The sequence below is a fragment of the Vulpes vulpes genome, chromosome 5 (assembly GCF_048418805.1).
Source record: "Vulpes vulpes isolate BD-2025 chromosome 5, VulVul3, whole genome shotgun sequence".
Taxonomy (NCBI): Eukaryota; Metazoa; Chordata; class Mammalia; order Carnivora; family Canidae; genus Vulpes; species Vulpes vulpes.
In genome coordinates, this window is record NC_132784.1 from 22,746,597 (window position 1) to 22,760,267 (window position 13,671).

The following is a 13,671-nucleotide window of genomic DNA, read 5'->3' on the forward strand; positions in this document are numbered from 1 at the left end:
AATTTATAGGTACCTATTTCTCAATTCTAGCAATAAATACTATCCATCTACCCAGTGATAGCTCAGTGATGTTTAATGAAAAGCACTCTGCAATACAATATGCTTTATAAATACTGTATAAATAATAGTCACAGGTGGATAGAATATAAATATTTGTCCTAGCCAAACCACAAGCTTATTTTTCAAATGTTCCAGTATCATTTAAATTAACTGTATTTTTTTTTCTGGTTTGGCAGCATTTAAAAGTAAATATATGAACAAATGACATGAACATGTCAGTGTAAGTCATAAATTTATAAATATGACAGACAATGGAAAAAATAACCATTATAAGCTATTTGGAACCTGTTGGAGTATATTTATCATTTTTGAATGCAAATAAAGCAAACCTTCAGCATGTAAAAAAATATGATATTGGTTATCTCTCATGAGCATAGAAAAATACCTAGTTTCCCTTTATCAGATGTAAATGTATACATATGATTTTCTATCCTAATAGTATCATTGCTAAAATAGGACAAATTTATTGCAAAGTTCTACTTTTTTGAATTTAGGATTTTCATTTTTTTATTCATTAAAAAATAGCCTGGTTTTCTTTCCATTCTATACTTTACCCCTGGACATAGACAATAGAAGCCCCAATTCTTCATTTTCATAAAACATTCAGAATTTGACTAAGTGATATTTTGGCAGGTAAGCAGGCTTGTGAAGATTCTACTAATGGTAAATTCTAGAAAGATAAATAATATTTATGTCACACCAGTAGGGTAAAGAATATGGCTTAGGGAAAGAGGGAAAATGTTACTTTCAGTATTAAGCACAGGAGATACTAATGGAGTCATTTAAATCTGTACATTTATTTTCTGGTTCCCTGATCAAAAAATCCATAATGTCATTCCAGAATCAACTAAAGTAGTTAGAATATGGGGTAAAGGACATCACACCAAATAAATCCAATGTATGGTCATAAATCACCAGTGACAAGACGATTCTCAGAAAATAAGAGCATCAGGGTAAAGATGTTACCAGATGTTCATCTTCACTGATTCACAACACACTGAATGCTCAATGATTTTCAATATTGAAGAAAGCAGAACTGAACAGAAAAAGAACAATAACAACAAGAAAGCCAACAGGATGGTCCTATTTTCAAGGAAACTATGGCCAAATTAGGAAATCCCCCTTTATGATGAGTTCCAGAGGACCCACAGCTTGACCAGGATTGTGAGTAGTATTAGCCATAAATGGATATTGGCTGGGGAGTGGAAGGTAGAAATTCCTGTTGGATCTTGATATAATAAAAAATAATTTGTGGAGAGGTTAAAAATAAATAGGTGAATACAAAAAGTAGGCAAATACAATTAAAGTAAACTGAGGTTCTTGGTATGGAATGGAGACTGACGCGGGACAACAGTAATGGAAAAGCTAAGCCATTTGCTTCCAAAGAGGCAATAAACAAAATAAAACAAACATATCAGATTCAAAAGAAGAAGTAAACAGAAAACTCTCGTTGCCCCTTTGGCTAGCTCACTAGACAGATAGGCCTATGAGCTAGAGGCACTAATGAAATATGTCATGTGGAAGAGACTGCAGAGGCATGTAGTTACCCTGACAACAAAAGGCGTTGCTCGTATTGTTGCACAAAGTGGAAGACACGTTTTGACTGCTTTCTCCAGACAGATGATTTCTTTCCTAATAAGCTCTCTAAATACACAGCAAAGTTTTAAGGCCTGAGGCATTCTTCCTTGTGGAGATATATTAGTCCAATAAATGAAACACTTAAATCTTAGAGAAAAATTGGCAGCTTGATTGTAACAAAATTAGAGGTTACTACTTTAAACTACTAATTCTTTATAGCTGTGGATTGTAAGGTATCTGTCACAATTCCAGCTTCAGGAAACCAAAGATATAAGTCACTGGAGACATTTGATTTCAATCAAAGAAAGATGAAAACCTACAAAATGAGACTTCAAGCATTTGAAACATGGAAATACTGTCCTCCTTTTTAAAGAAATTCCTATAGTTAGCAATATACCTTAAGCAAATATTGCTAATAACACAGGATAGACTGAAGTAGTCACATATTTTATCTATGTGTTATTTTTTCATCTCCGAAAAGAAAATTTGGTTCATTTTACTAAAGTTAATTACCTGTAATGTAATGTTGTTAAAACAAAGATTTAAAGCCACTCTCAAGTGTGTGTGTGTGTGTGTGTGTGTGTGTGGTGTATATCACAATAAAAGCTATTTATACCTTCAGCCCACAATATATGAATCAGAGTAAATCTTCATAAGCCAGGGATAGAAAAAACGACTATGCAAATTCTGAATATTATTAAATTATATGGCTTAATAATATTATAAGATATACAGATATATGTTATTTCAATCGAGAAGTTCATACAACAATGGGGAAATTCAAAAAGAACCAAGAAAAAGTTATCTTTAGAACTAGAATGTGTAAGAGTTCCAAAAACACTTCAGGAAGGAGATCCTTGGCTTCTATCTACAGTTTATTCTGAAGAACAGATTTCAATCTGAGTAGTTTTAAACTTCTATCTACATTAACACCATGTCAACCTGGCAGGGGGGAAAGAAAATAAATAAAATATGTGATTCTCAGACAATTTCAAAAAAGGACCACATTTGTCTTTGGACTATAGACTCGGTATTCTGTGAAGTTATCTTTTTTTTTTTCTTTTTTTTTTTTTTTTTAGAATACTATACTTGTGTATGTTATATATATATGTATAATAATGAAAGTTATGTCTTCTTAATAAAGAAGCTTCTGTTCACCAGGATAATTAGGAGAGGCAAAGTAAAGAGCATGCTTGAAGATTCTGAAATGAAGTTGCATTCCTGGAAATTAAATGTGATGTATTTATGGCTAGGAAAAAAAAAATGTGTGTTTATGGGTAGATATGTGTATGTTGATCGATGTGTAAGGAAATGGGAAGGGGGTGTGGCATAAGATGAGCTGGAATATCATGGAGAAGCTTATAAACCACTGAGTTTTCAATGGGCAGCTATCGGAAGGATTTAAGTGGTGGGGTATGATGATTATATTAATGTTTTAAAATTATTTTGGCTATAGTGTGGAGAATGGCTTAGGAATGGGGACCTGAAGTGGATACAGGACAATCAGAGGAGGCTTATTTAATGGGCTTCAAAAGTAAAATGTGTAATTGTAAAATAAGTTTTGTGAGACAAAAGTGGATAAAAATGGGATATATCTGGAGACAAAAATATTTGACCTTGTGATAAGTTGAATACCAATGATGAAAAGAATAACTTGTAGAGTATAACTGTCTTTTTCTTTAATTTTTAAATTATTTTAAAGTATAACTTTCAAGATCAATATACTCTTGCCATATATACCAAAAATTTTCAATTAATATATTGCTTGTAACTTTTAAAAACTATTATGTACCTACTTTATGACAAATTCTGTTCTAGATGTTAGGATTACATATAATAATGGCCAAAACAGCAAAAATACTTGCCATGGGAATTTACTTACAGCAAGGTAAGGTACAGTATAGATAGTAAACATAATAGTTAAGTAAATTATATAGTAGTTTAACGAAGATAAGCACTATGAAAGTGAAAAAAAAAAATAATGAGTAATGTGTTGATGGTCCAGGATGGGAGTGGGACAATAGATTGCAATTATCAATACATTGTATATTCAGAAGATGGCATTTGAGCAAAGTCTTGAATGAGTTTAGGAATTAAGCCATGTAGGCTATCTGGCTGAAGAACACTTAGGCCAAGAGAACATTTCAAGAAAGGCCTTACATTAGTAGGTACTGATGGGTTTACAAATACCAAAGCATCCTTAGAGAAGAGTAAGGGAAAAATTAATAGGAGATGAAGTCAGAGAGGTATGGAAGACCAGATCTTTTAAACCCGTGTAAGACATTATGAGAAATTTGTCTTTGCAATGGGGAACCACTAGATATCTTTGATCAGAGATGTGATGTGATCTAATCTATGTCTTAGAAGGTGCATTCTGGCGACAGTGTGGTGAGTAAGAAGGAAAGCAAAAAGACTAGTTAGGAGGCTACTGCACTAGGTCAGAAGAAAGATAATGGTGGTTCAAAATAAAATAGTTGTCTTAGACATAAATAAAATGACATTACTTCCTCCTCATCTCTTAGGTGGTCTACACTCAAATCTCTTCAAATGGGCCTTTATTGATCATCCTATTCAAAGAAGACTTACAACATCTGACTTTTTTTTCTTGGTCTGTTATGTATTTCCTTCAATATAATTTTAAAATTATATAATTATAATATACTTATATACTTATATTATTATATAATTAAAATTATATAATATCAAAATTACAATTATGATAGTATATGATTATATTTTGAAAATTATATTGCATTTTTGGTATTTATTTTTTTATGAATTTACTTGACTCTGTTTTTGTTCCCCAGAATATAAGCTTCATGAGAACAAGACTACATTGTCATTTTGTATCCCAGGAACCCAACACTAAACCTAATAAACAGAACTCCTTAAATAAAACTTTGGGTATGAGTAAATAAAACTTGACTAGTTCACCTTAAAATGCTATAAAATATGTTCAATAATATCCTCAGAGTTATTAATTGTGGAATCATATGTTTTAAATAGTCTTGTAAGATTTATGCAGTAAAATTTGAATATTGATCACAACTGTTATAGAACCATTAACTCCAATCAACATACATTGTTGAATGCCTGTCTTATGCAATCAATAATAATCAAGTCACAAAATGACAATAGTTCAATGATTTGATAATTTTAGATTTCCTCCAAAGAAATCATAATAAATAATTTTAATTGTTAACTGGTTTGAATAAACTGATGGTTTGAAAAGTATTCTTGGCAAGCAAGTATAGATCATTTCAAGGTAGAGTTATAATGATTACCATAAATTTATAATAATAAAGAAAATAAATTTAGAAATGGAAAAAGAAGCTATCAATTTCTACTAGTACTTCAATGTCCTAAAACAAGACTCTGAAGTTTTTGCTAAAACTTATGTACACACATAAACTTTTTATGGGCACATATGCAAACCTATGCACTTGTGTGTATGTGTGATGTTTGTATGTGTGTGATATACACACAAATCCATATATTGAGGTTTGAGGTTTATAGCTAGAACTCCAATTAAAGATGGAAGCCTATTAAATAAAACTTAGTTGGATATATTCTTAAAAGCTTTCAGGGAAAAATAATTGCCTAATCAACTTATTGAGAAAAATATATGATTATTAATGAATAAAACAGTAAGCAGGATCATTCTGAACATCTTATTTATATAATAGAGAATATGCCAAAAATGGTATCTCCTATTCACTTCTCAAAATCAGGTAGATCAGATAAACCATTTGTTTTGCTCAGGAATATTTAGCTCTTTAATGGTAAAAATCTTATCTGGATTTTTAAAATCATTTGCATTTTTTCAAGCATTGACCTACTTCATAGTGCTCATCATCATGTACTTTGCTGTACAGCATTTTATACTAGAAATGATAAATTGCCAGAAAGTATGTACAATTGTTGCATAATGCTATCATATTCTGTTCTGACTACTAAAATTTAAATTCAGAAATCTCATTATGCTTTACATATAGATTGAATCATGTCAGCCTTTTAAGTTTTAAATTATTTAATTTTCTTAAAGGAAAAAAAAATCCATCCATTTTGTATAGCCCAAGGGGCTAGGAAATCATAAGCATTTCTATCTATAAATAACTTAGACTGCATTTGAAATTTAAATTTATAATCATAATTAGTATTCAAGCCATTTTCACAGATTACAGAAGAGTATTCCCCTTATGACTTCCAGAAAAAGATCATATTGAAAATCACCTCCCTTTGGAATGGACTTCAGTTAACATTTAATTAAGTAATATTCTTCTGATTTCTGATATAACATATTTCCTATATTTTATTGGGGGAAATATTCCAATATTTTTAGTTTCTGTGAATATGGGTTCAAGACATCTTGTTATTATATGGCTAACGTCTTCCATTTGGTCCACTGATAATGGGGTTTTGACTAAAAGTATCCACAGTTTGATTTTTGTATTTTTCTTTCATCTCCTGATTCAGAGATAGAAACCAATGTTCCATTTTCAGCTCAGGGGAAAATCTTGAGTTTCGTTTTCCAAAGGGTGGAGAATTCTCTGGTCAGTATCATTTATTGTTTGTATCAAAACTTAGAAGATGAAATAGATTGCATGCTTATTAAACTACTAGACAACTAACTGGTGACTAGTAAAAAATGCAGATACAATACATTGCAGAGTATTCAGGGGGGTAAAAAATCCAATTTTTATACATAAACTGGATTCCAGAGTAACAAACACAAATCATCCAAGTGAACAACTAGATAAACATAAATGATGTCGCACATCTTTTGGAAATTATGTATATTTACTATCTGGAAGGGACATTGGAAATTTTCTACTTCAATATGGTAGTTGTTTTTCTTATAAGTAAGTTGAGACTCAGGGATGTAACAATTTTCTCAAGTTAAAGTCTAAATTTGGTCACATTACAGCTTTATGGCCATAGATGAGTCATTTGAACATTAAAGAATGCACATTATTCATTAAGAATATAAGAATGGATTGATTACGTATTTATAATATTGAGGAATCAGGATTACAAAATGATTTATGAAGGAAAAATTAAATAATTCCTTTCATCTGTATAGCCTTAAGCTTTGTTTTGATGCAGTGCACTGATTGGAATGTCTATAGAATACTGAATGGTTTAGGACATAGTCTTAACTTATAATCATGATATTTAAATAGTTATGATGGAATCCTATAAACTGTACCCTAATGTTACACACTCTTTTCCTAGTGAATACTATTTGTTGTGAGTAAATCTGAAGAGAGAGAGAGAAAAACAAAGTCTAGATGAAATAACGCATGTAATCAGTACCATTAAAAAACAAGATGAACTTTCATGTCATTTTAGGGAAAAGCTAATCAATAGCTTTGCCATCATTTACAAAAGAATCTATGCCACAGTTATAAAATATAATATATATATTATATGTATATATGTATATATAAATAAAGGGGCATCTGGGTGGCTCAGTCGGTTAAGGTTCTGCCTTGGGCTCCGGTCATGATCCCAGGGTCCTGGAATTGAGCCTGGCACAGGTATCAGTCTCTCTGCTCAGTGGAAAGTCTGCTTCTCCCTCTCCCTCTGCCCTTCCCCCTGCTCATGCTCTCTCTCTCTCTTTCTCTCTCCCTCAGTCTTTCAAATAAACAAATAAAAACATCTTTAAAATATAGAAAATATATACAGATAAATAAATATATAATATACAAAGAAAACATATACATTTATACATTTCTATGTGTAAAAATAAAAATTTAGAGATCTGTATAAATTCTGTTCCCTAGAAGATACTGACTATATATTAATTTTTAATCTCCCCAAGGACAAAACTAATTATCAAATAATTTTCACTGAAAAAATTATATCAAATTAAAGATGTATTTTTAGAAAATAAAATTCAGACAAAGGTAAGTTGCAAATAATTTTTCATATGATAATATACATCCTAGAGAAGAACACCTTGTCAATCAACATTATCAACACCATCATTGTCATCACTGTTCTCAGCAGCAGCAACGGCAGCATCCTGTTAATATAGCAAGGTACTACTGTATAGATACTATATAGTACTTATTATATGCCAAGAACTATCAACACTAACACATATACATACAGTATATATTCCTCACTAAAACTTCATGAAATAGGGTAGAGCAGTTTAGAGGCTAGTAAGAAACAGGATCAAGGATTAAAACCCAGGCAATGTAAACCTACAGTACATACTCATCACTTCATTGATAACATGTGAAATGGTACATAGGAGCAATGTTTTTGCAAAGCAGACTTGTGTTTTACAGATAAAGAAAGCTAGAGTTAGCCAAGACTAAAACCAGATTTTTGTTCTGATAAAAATAAGTAAGTGAAAGAAGGCAGAGTGATCTACTAAAGTTTTTGGCTCTCTTCTGGAATTGTTCTTAATACAACTTAAAGGTATTGTATAATACTGTGTTTGGTGGAGGATTTGTTGAAGAAACAATTCTGATATATATGGATTTTTACTCACAGTTAATTTAATCTAACCTGGATTAGAAAGGCAATATAACTTCATTAAAACCAGATTATTGCCATCTACCTGATAAAAATGTATTCCAGATTTCTATCAAATGGTATTCATGCAGTTTGAGTCTTTATGGTAGATACCATGGCAAAGATAGTTAAGGACTTCCAGATAGGCACCCCTGATTCTTTTCAAATGCAAAGCTTCAATTATATCCTACTGTAATAGCACTTGACTTTTTGGTTGTATGGGAAGGGGCCAGGCCCCATAAAAATAAGTATTTATCTGTCATTTTTCTCCCAGGTTACTTCAAAATATAAAATACACAATAAAATGACATACTCTAAAACAAAAAAGGATAGTCTATAACCACAAATCTAAACAAATGTTCTAGTTTACTTTTCTCAAAAAGAATAACCATGATAATCAACATGTCCATCATATACCAGCAAACAATATTGCTCTGTTTTTGGATGTTCCCTGAAATACAGTTATCAGGAGTCAGAAGAAATGGTTGCACAATTGATTTGATCTCTTGCCCTAGAAGAGAGGTATATTTCTGATATTGTTAAAATGAAAAGGTATACCCTGAATATTTTGACATTTTATTTTCTAACATAAAAACAATTGAGATTGATTCTCAATCTCATATCACAATGAAAAAAAACTCACCTTCATAATATAATGTTAAATAATACAAAATATGAAATGTACTAGAAATATTGAGTATTATTCATTACCATTTTTACATAGTTAAAGCAAATGTATTCAAACAAATAATTTCATGCAATTAAATTATATGTTGCTGTGAGATTAATTGAGAAGGGAAATGTTTTATTTCTTTATATGGAGAATATTGGGAGAAATCATTGACTATATTCGTTACCTCCTATAATCATATATTGTGATGGATAGATTAAAAAAAAAACAGAGATGGAAAGGTATGAGACTTCAAATAGTCAATGTTATTTACTTACAATTAAGCCACTGTTTGCTTGCCTTTTTTCTCTGCCGTGGATCCTTTTGTAGAAAATTCCGCCGGGATTAAACTGAGTACTCCAAATTATCATATCTCTTTGATAATATACATCCATCCCTGTTATCCTTGAATTATGTTCAATATGAGAAATTTGTTGATGATCGCCACTGTAGTTGAATGGATATATAAAACCCAGGATATCAGTGTCATTAGCAATGTAGAGAACTTGATCTTCAGAGCCTGGAGATTATTATAATAAAATACAAAAATAAAGTAAATTTCAACTAATGTAAAAGCAATGATTGTATTTTTAAATTATCTTGAATTATTATACTTAACACAGTTTCTTGCTCTATAAAAATCAAACAACTTTATATCATGTTTTAGTCTTCAATGATTTATTTCTAATATACATGTTCTTAAACATTTCTAAGACTTATTGATGTAGGTTTTCCCAGGGCAAAGCTTACCTTATGGCTAGAAATTAGGTATTTGTAGTAGATATTCTTTTCATAAAGAGGGATTTCTTTTGATAAATTGCAGTGCATTATGTTCTAATGCTTTGATCCTCAATATTCAGATGCTATATTGTGTACTCATTAATCCTCTAACATTCCTGAGTATCCAGTTTATGCATTCAGTTTATCATCATTGTATTAGGTTAAGCAATGAAAATTAAGAGGAGGAAAGTCTTCCTTTTTTAATATTCATGTATCTCAAATATTCTATTTTTATCATAAGAAGATATTACTATTTACTACATTAAATTATCGTAATGTCAATATCATTTAGAATATTTCTAGTTGATGCCTGTAGCCTGAAGTTTTCATACCTACAATAGAATTCTAATGTTATTTGCAAATTGAGACAAGTAAAACCCTAGACTGAATTCTCAATTTATTAATTAAAATATTGATGGAACTGTAAATATTGAATTGCATACACACCATCTGCAAATTAAAAAAAAAACAATGAAGTATAGTTCAGCACTATTGGTTTAATAGTTCTCACTCGGTTATGTTTATCTACCCTATGACAGGCATTATGGAAAAGATTTCACAATTTATCCCCTCTTATGGAAAGCAGGGATACATATTTCCATTTTATAGATGAGGAATTGAGGCCCAGAGAGTTTAATAACTTCCCCAGGGCCAAAGATTACAGAAGGGCAAAGCTAGGATTCAAATTCAAGTATATTTACCTCTACAGCCCATCCTTAATCTACTATATCATGTTGTTTTCCACCTGTAATAACTGTTTTATTACAATTGTCCAATCCTGCCCTATAACTAACAATCTTTGTTATGATATTCTTAGTAAAAACCAGAGCATGAAAATTCATTCCCACAAAAGCCCCAAATACCTGGGTTTTTTTTTTTTTTTTGAAGTTTAACAAATTTTATTCCTAAGTAAAGGAGGTCTGAATTAAAGCATGATTTTACTTAAAACTTTTTATATTCTTACTCAAAATTCCATTCTCCTTACAATGCTAGCCTTTAACCTGTTATTTTTATCCATTGGTATGATAATATTTCTCAAATACACTGAGGGCAGTCCATAAACAAAGATGCTTTACAGTCTATCACATTGACTTGTAAAAACTTTTCCCTCCTTCTGACAATTTTTTAAGCACAAAAATGATTTTAACAGTTACAATGTATTTGACAGTCATGTCTATAAACCATCCTAGATTAGATTAATTAAGAAGGTTAACAAACAAACTGGGAAAATTAGCCAATATTGAAAAGAGACTTATTTCTATTTTCAAACATGGAGCTATTGCTAAAATATAATATGAAACATTGTTTTCCCATAAGATATTTATAACAGTTATATTAGCATTTGAAATAATTGTTATGATCTTACCTTTTGCTATGCAGGTGTTATTCCTTTCCTGAAAATTCTGGTCACACACACATTTATATGACCCTTCCATGTTTATACATTGGTGGGAACATGTGCCAAACACCAAACATTCATTAAGATCTAGAAGAGAAAAGCTCAAAATAGCATCATCATACCCTCAATTAGCACTTCCATTTTTCAGACATGTAAAAAAAGACAAATTTATTTTTCTTCCTTCTACTTCTTATTTCTATTTCTTTTACTGTCTTTTAAAACTCTCAAGTCTGTGATTTGCTCTGTCACATTTTCTGGCCTTAGCAAGTTTTTACAATAGTTTCACTATAATAATTCATCAATTGCTTGTACATTGCTTTTTAATCCACTTAACACATTGAAATAGCACTTTCATTGCTATTGAAATAGCACTTCCCTAGTATTTTCGTCACTCAAACACACACTTCTTGAGGTTTCCTTTTAAGACTCTTTCTAATTACTTACCTTCATACCTTTGTACACATCATATAATATCCTTGCTCACCTTCACATAGAGAATTCTTACTCATCTCTCAAGATCCACCTAAAGCGAAACCTTGCTTGTTCTCCACCAACATACATCCCTACCATAGTTTCTCCACTGTTTGCTATCTGGGTATTTCTCTCTTACAACACTGTATATACTATATTTCATATATAATATATATGCCATGTTGTACAGAGAAATTAAACACACATACACATATATGCACACTAATGTTGGTACCATGAGCTTTCATAGAGGATGGAAAAATCTCACACATGTCCAGTACCTAAAACAGTGCCTGGCACACAGCAACTATTAATACATTTCTACTTCTCTGATGGTATTTTTGGTAATCTGTCTTCTCTTTATATATTCTAATTAAAGTGCTTTGGTTCTAACATCAAATAGTGATTTCTTATTTTCTTTTTGAGCTATATATAGGAAAAGCAAAAACACATTTGAATTCCTTGAATTATGAATCAAAGTAATGTCTTTCCCTTCCTCCATACCAAATCAAATTGCTTTTCCTTACTATCAAAACTTCCTTCAGTAAGGATACAAATTTTATTGAAGTGCAAAAGTTATTAATTTGCACAATAAAAATACCGGATTTGTAGCAACTTAAAATGAAGAATGAAGTTGCAGCTTGTATTTGCCATAGAATATAATTAAAAACACAGAAATGTTTGAGAATGGAAGTTTTAATTTTCATAAGTATGTGCAGGAAATAGAGTCCATTATTCACAGACAAATGTTAGAAAATTAATGTTTGAAATTAAAATTTGAAGAAGTTGTGGATGTGTGCATGTGTGTGTTTATATACAATCAAGAGAAAGTGTCTGGGGAAAAAAAGAAATAATCTAGCCTTGAAAAATAATTTGCTCTTGGGCACCTGGGTGGCTCAGTGATTGAGTGTCTGCCTTTGGCTCAGGTCATGATCCCAGGGTCCTGGGATGGAGTCCCATGTTGGGCTCCCTGCAGAGAGCCTGCTTCTCCCTCTGCTTATGTCTCTCTCTCTCTGTCTCATGAATAAATAAATAAAAACTTAAAAGAATAATTTGCTTTTAATTTTATTTATTTCAAGATTTTATTTATTTGACAGAAAGAGAGAGAGAGAGATTGAGTACACACAAGCAGGAGGAGAAGCAGAGGGAGAGGAAGAAGCAAGCGGGCTCTCTCCTGAGCAGAGAGCCTGATGTGGGGCTTGATACCAGTATGCTGGGATCATGACCTGAGCATAAGGTGGACGCTTGATCAACTGAGCCATCCTAGGCATCCCAATAATTTGCTTTTTAAATTACAATAGTGAAGACCTAGGGGTGCCAGGGTGGCTCAGTCAGTTGAGCACCTGACTCTTGCTTTTGGCTCAAGTCATGATCTCTGGGTCCTGAGATTGGGTTCCATGCCAGCAGGGAGGCTGCTTGAGGTTGTCTCTAACCCTCTCCCTCTGCTCCTCCCCCACTCTCTCTCTCTAAAATAAATAAATAAATCTTAAAAAAAAAATAAAAACCTAGGCTGTTATTTTTCAGTGTTCCATGTTAATGGAAAAATAAAATGTAACGAATATTCCAAACTGGTATATAATTCAAAATGTACATAAATATGACATGTCCACACTTCATTCTCTTTTGGGCGAATATAACCAATTCAATTCAATAATCTCATTTTGATTGATGCAATGCAAAATCATGTTTCTTTACCCAAGAATAAAATGGACAGTAGAGAAGGAAGCTAGTAGAAAGCATTTTACAACTTGAATTTCCTTAGATAAGCCAAACTTAGACAACTCTAATCACAATAATATCAATTTTAATGGAGAAACTGGCAGTAAATACATATAGGTCTGTATTTCATGGCTCTCTATTAAAGCCCCAATGTATAGTATATTTACATATAATTTACTGTGAAATCCTGGCTATCCTACCTTGCTCGATTTTTAAATGGTCTCAAGTAAGTTGACAGAGATTTATCTAGATCCTGTCTTTGAATTTTAGAAGGGACTTTGATAATATAAAGCACTGTTTAGGAAATGGGTTAGGACAAAAGCCCACAGTTCTCTAAAAGTGAATTACCTATTGCAGTACTGCAAATGCCACAACTCACGAGAAATGGGTCATCATAAACATGGTCTTTCATGAAGTGCCTCCAATTCTCCAATAGTTCCTGAACCAGCAATTTTGTTATTTGCAT

The 13,671-nt window shown here is 31.7% G+C and overlaps 1 protein-coding gene across 1 annotated transcript in view; it reads right to left on the reverse strand.

Annotated features, from left to right (window-relative positions):
• The window catches only part of LRP1B (LDL receptor related protein 1B), a 1,812,620-nt gene that overhangs the window by 98,723 nt on the left and 1,700,226 nt on the right, over positions 1-13,671 (reverse strand). Inside the window, exons 76-77 of the mRNA XM_072757648.1 lie at positions 10,983-11,102; positions 9,115-9,356 (exon numbers count right to left, since the gene is read on the reverse strand). Coding sequence (XP_072613749.1) covers positions 9,115-9,356; positions 10,983-11,102 — 362 coding nt within the window. The remainder of the gene's footprint in view (positions 1-9,114; positions 9,357-10,982; positions 11,103-13,671) is intronic.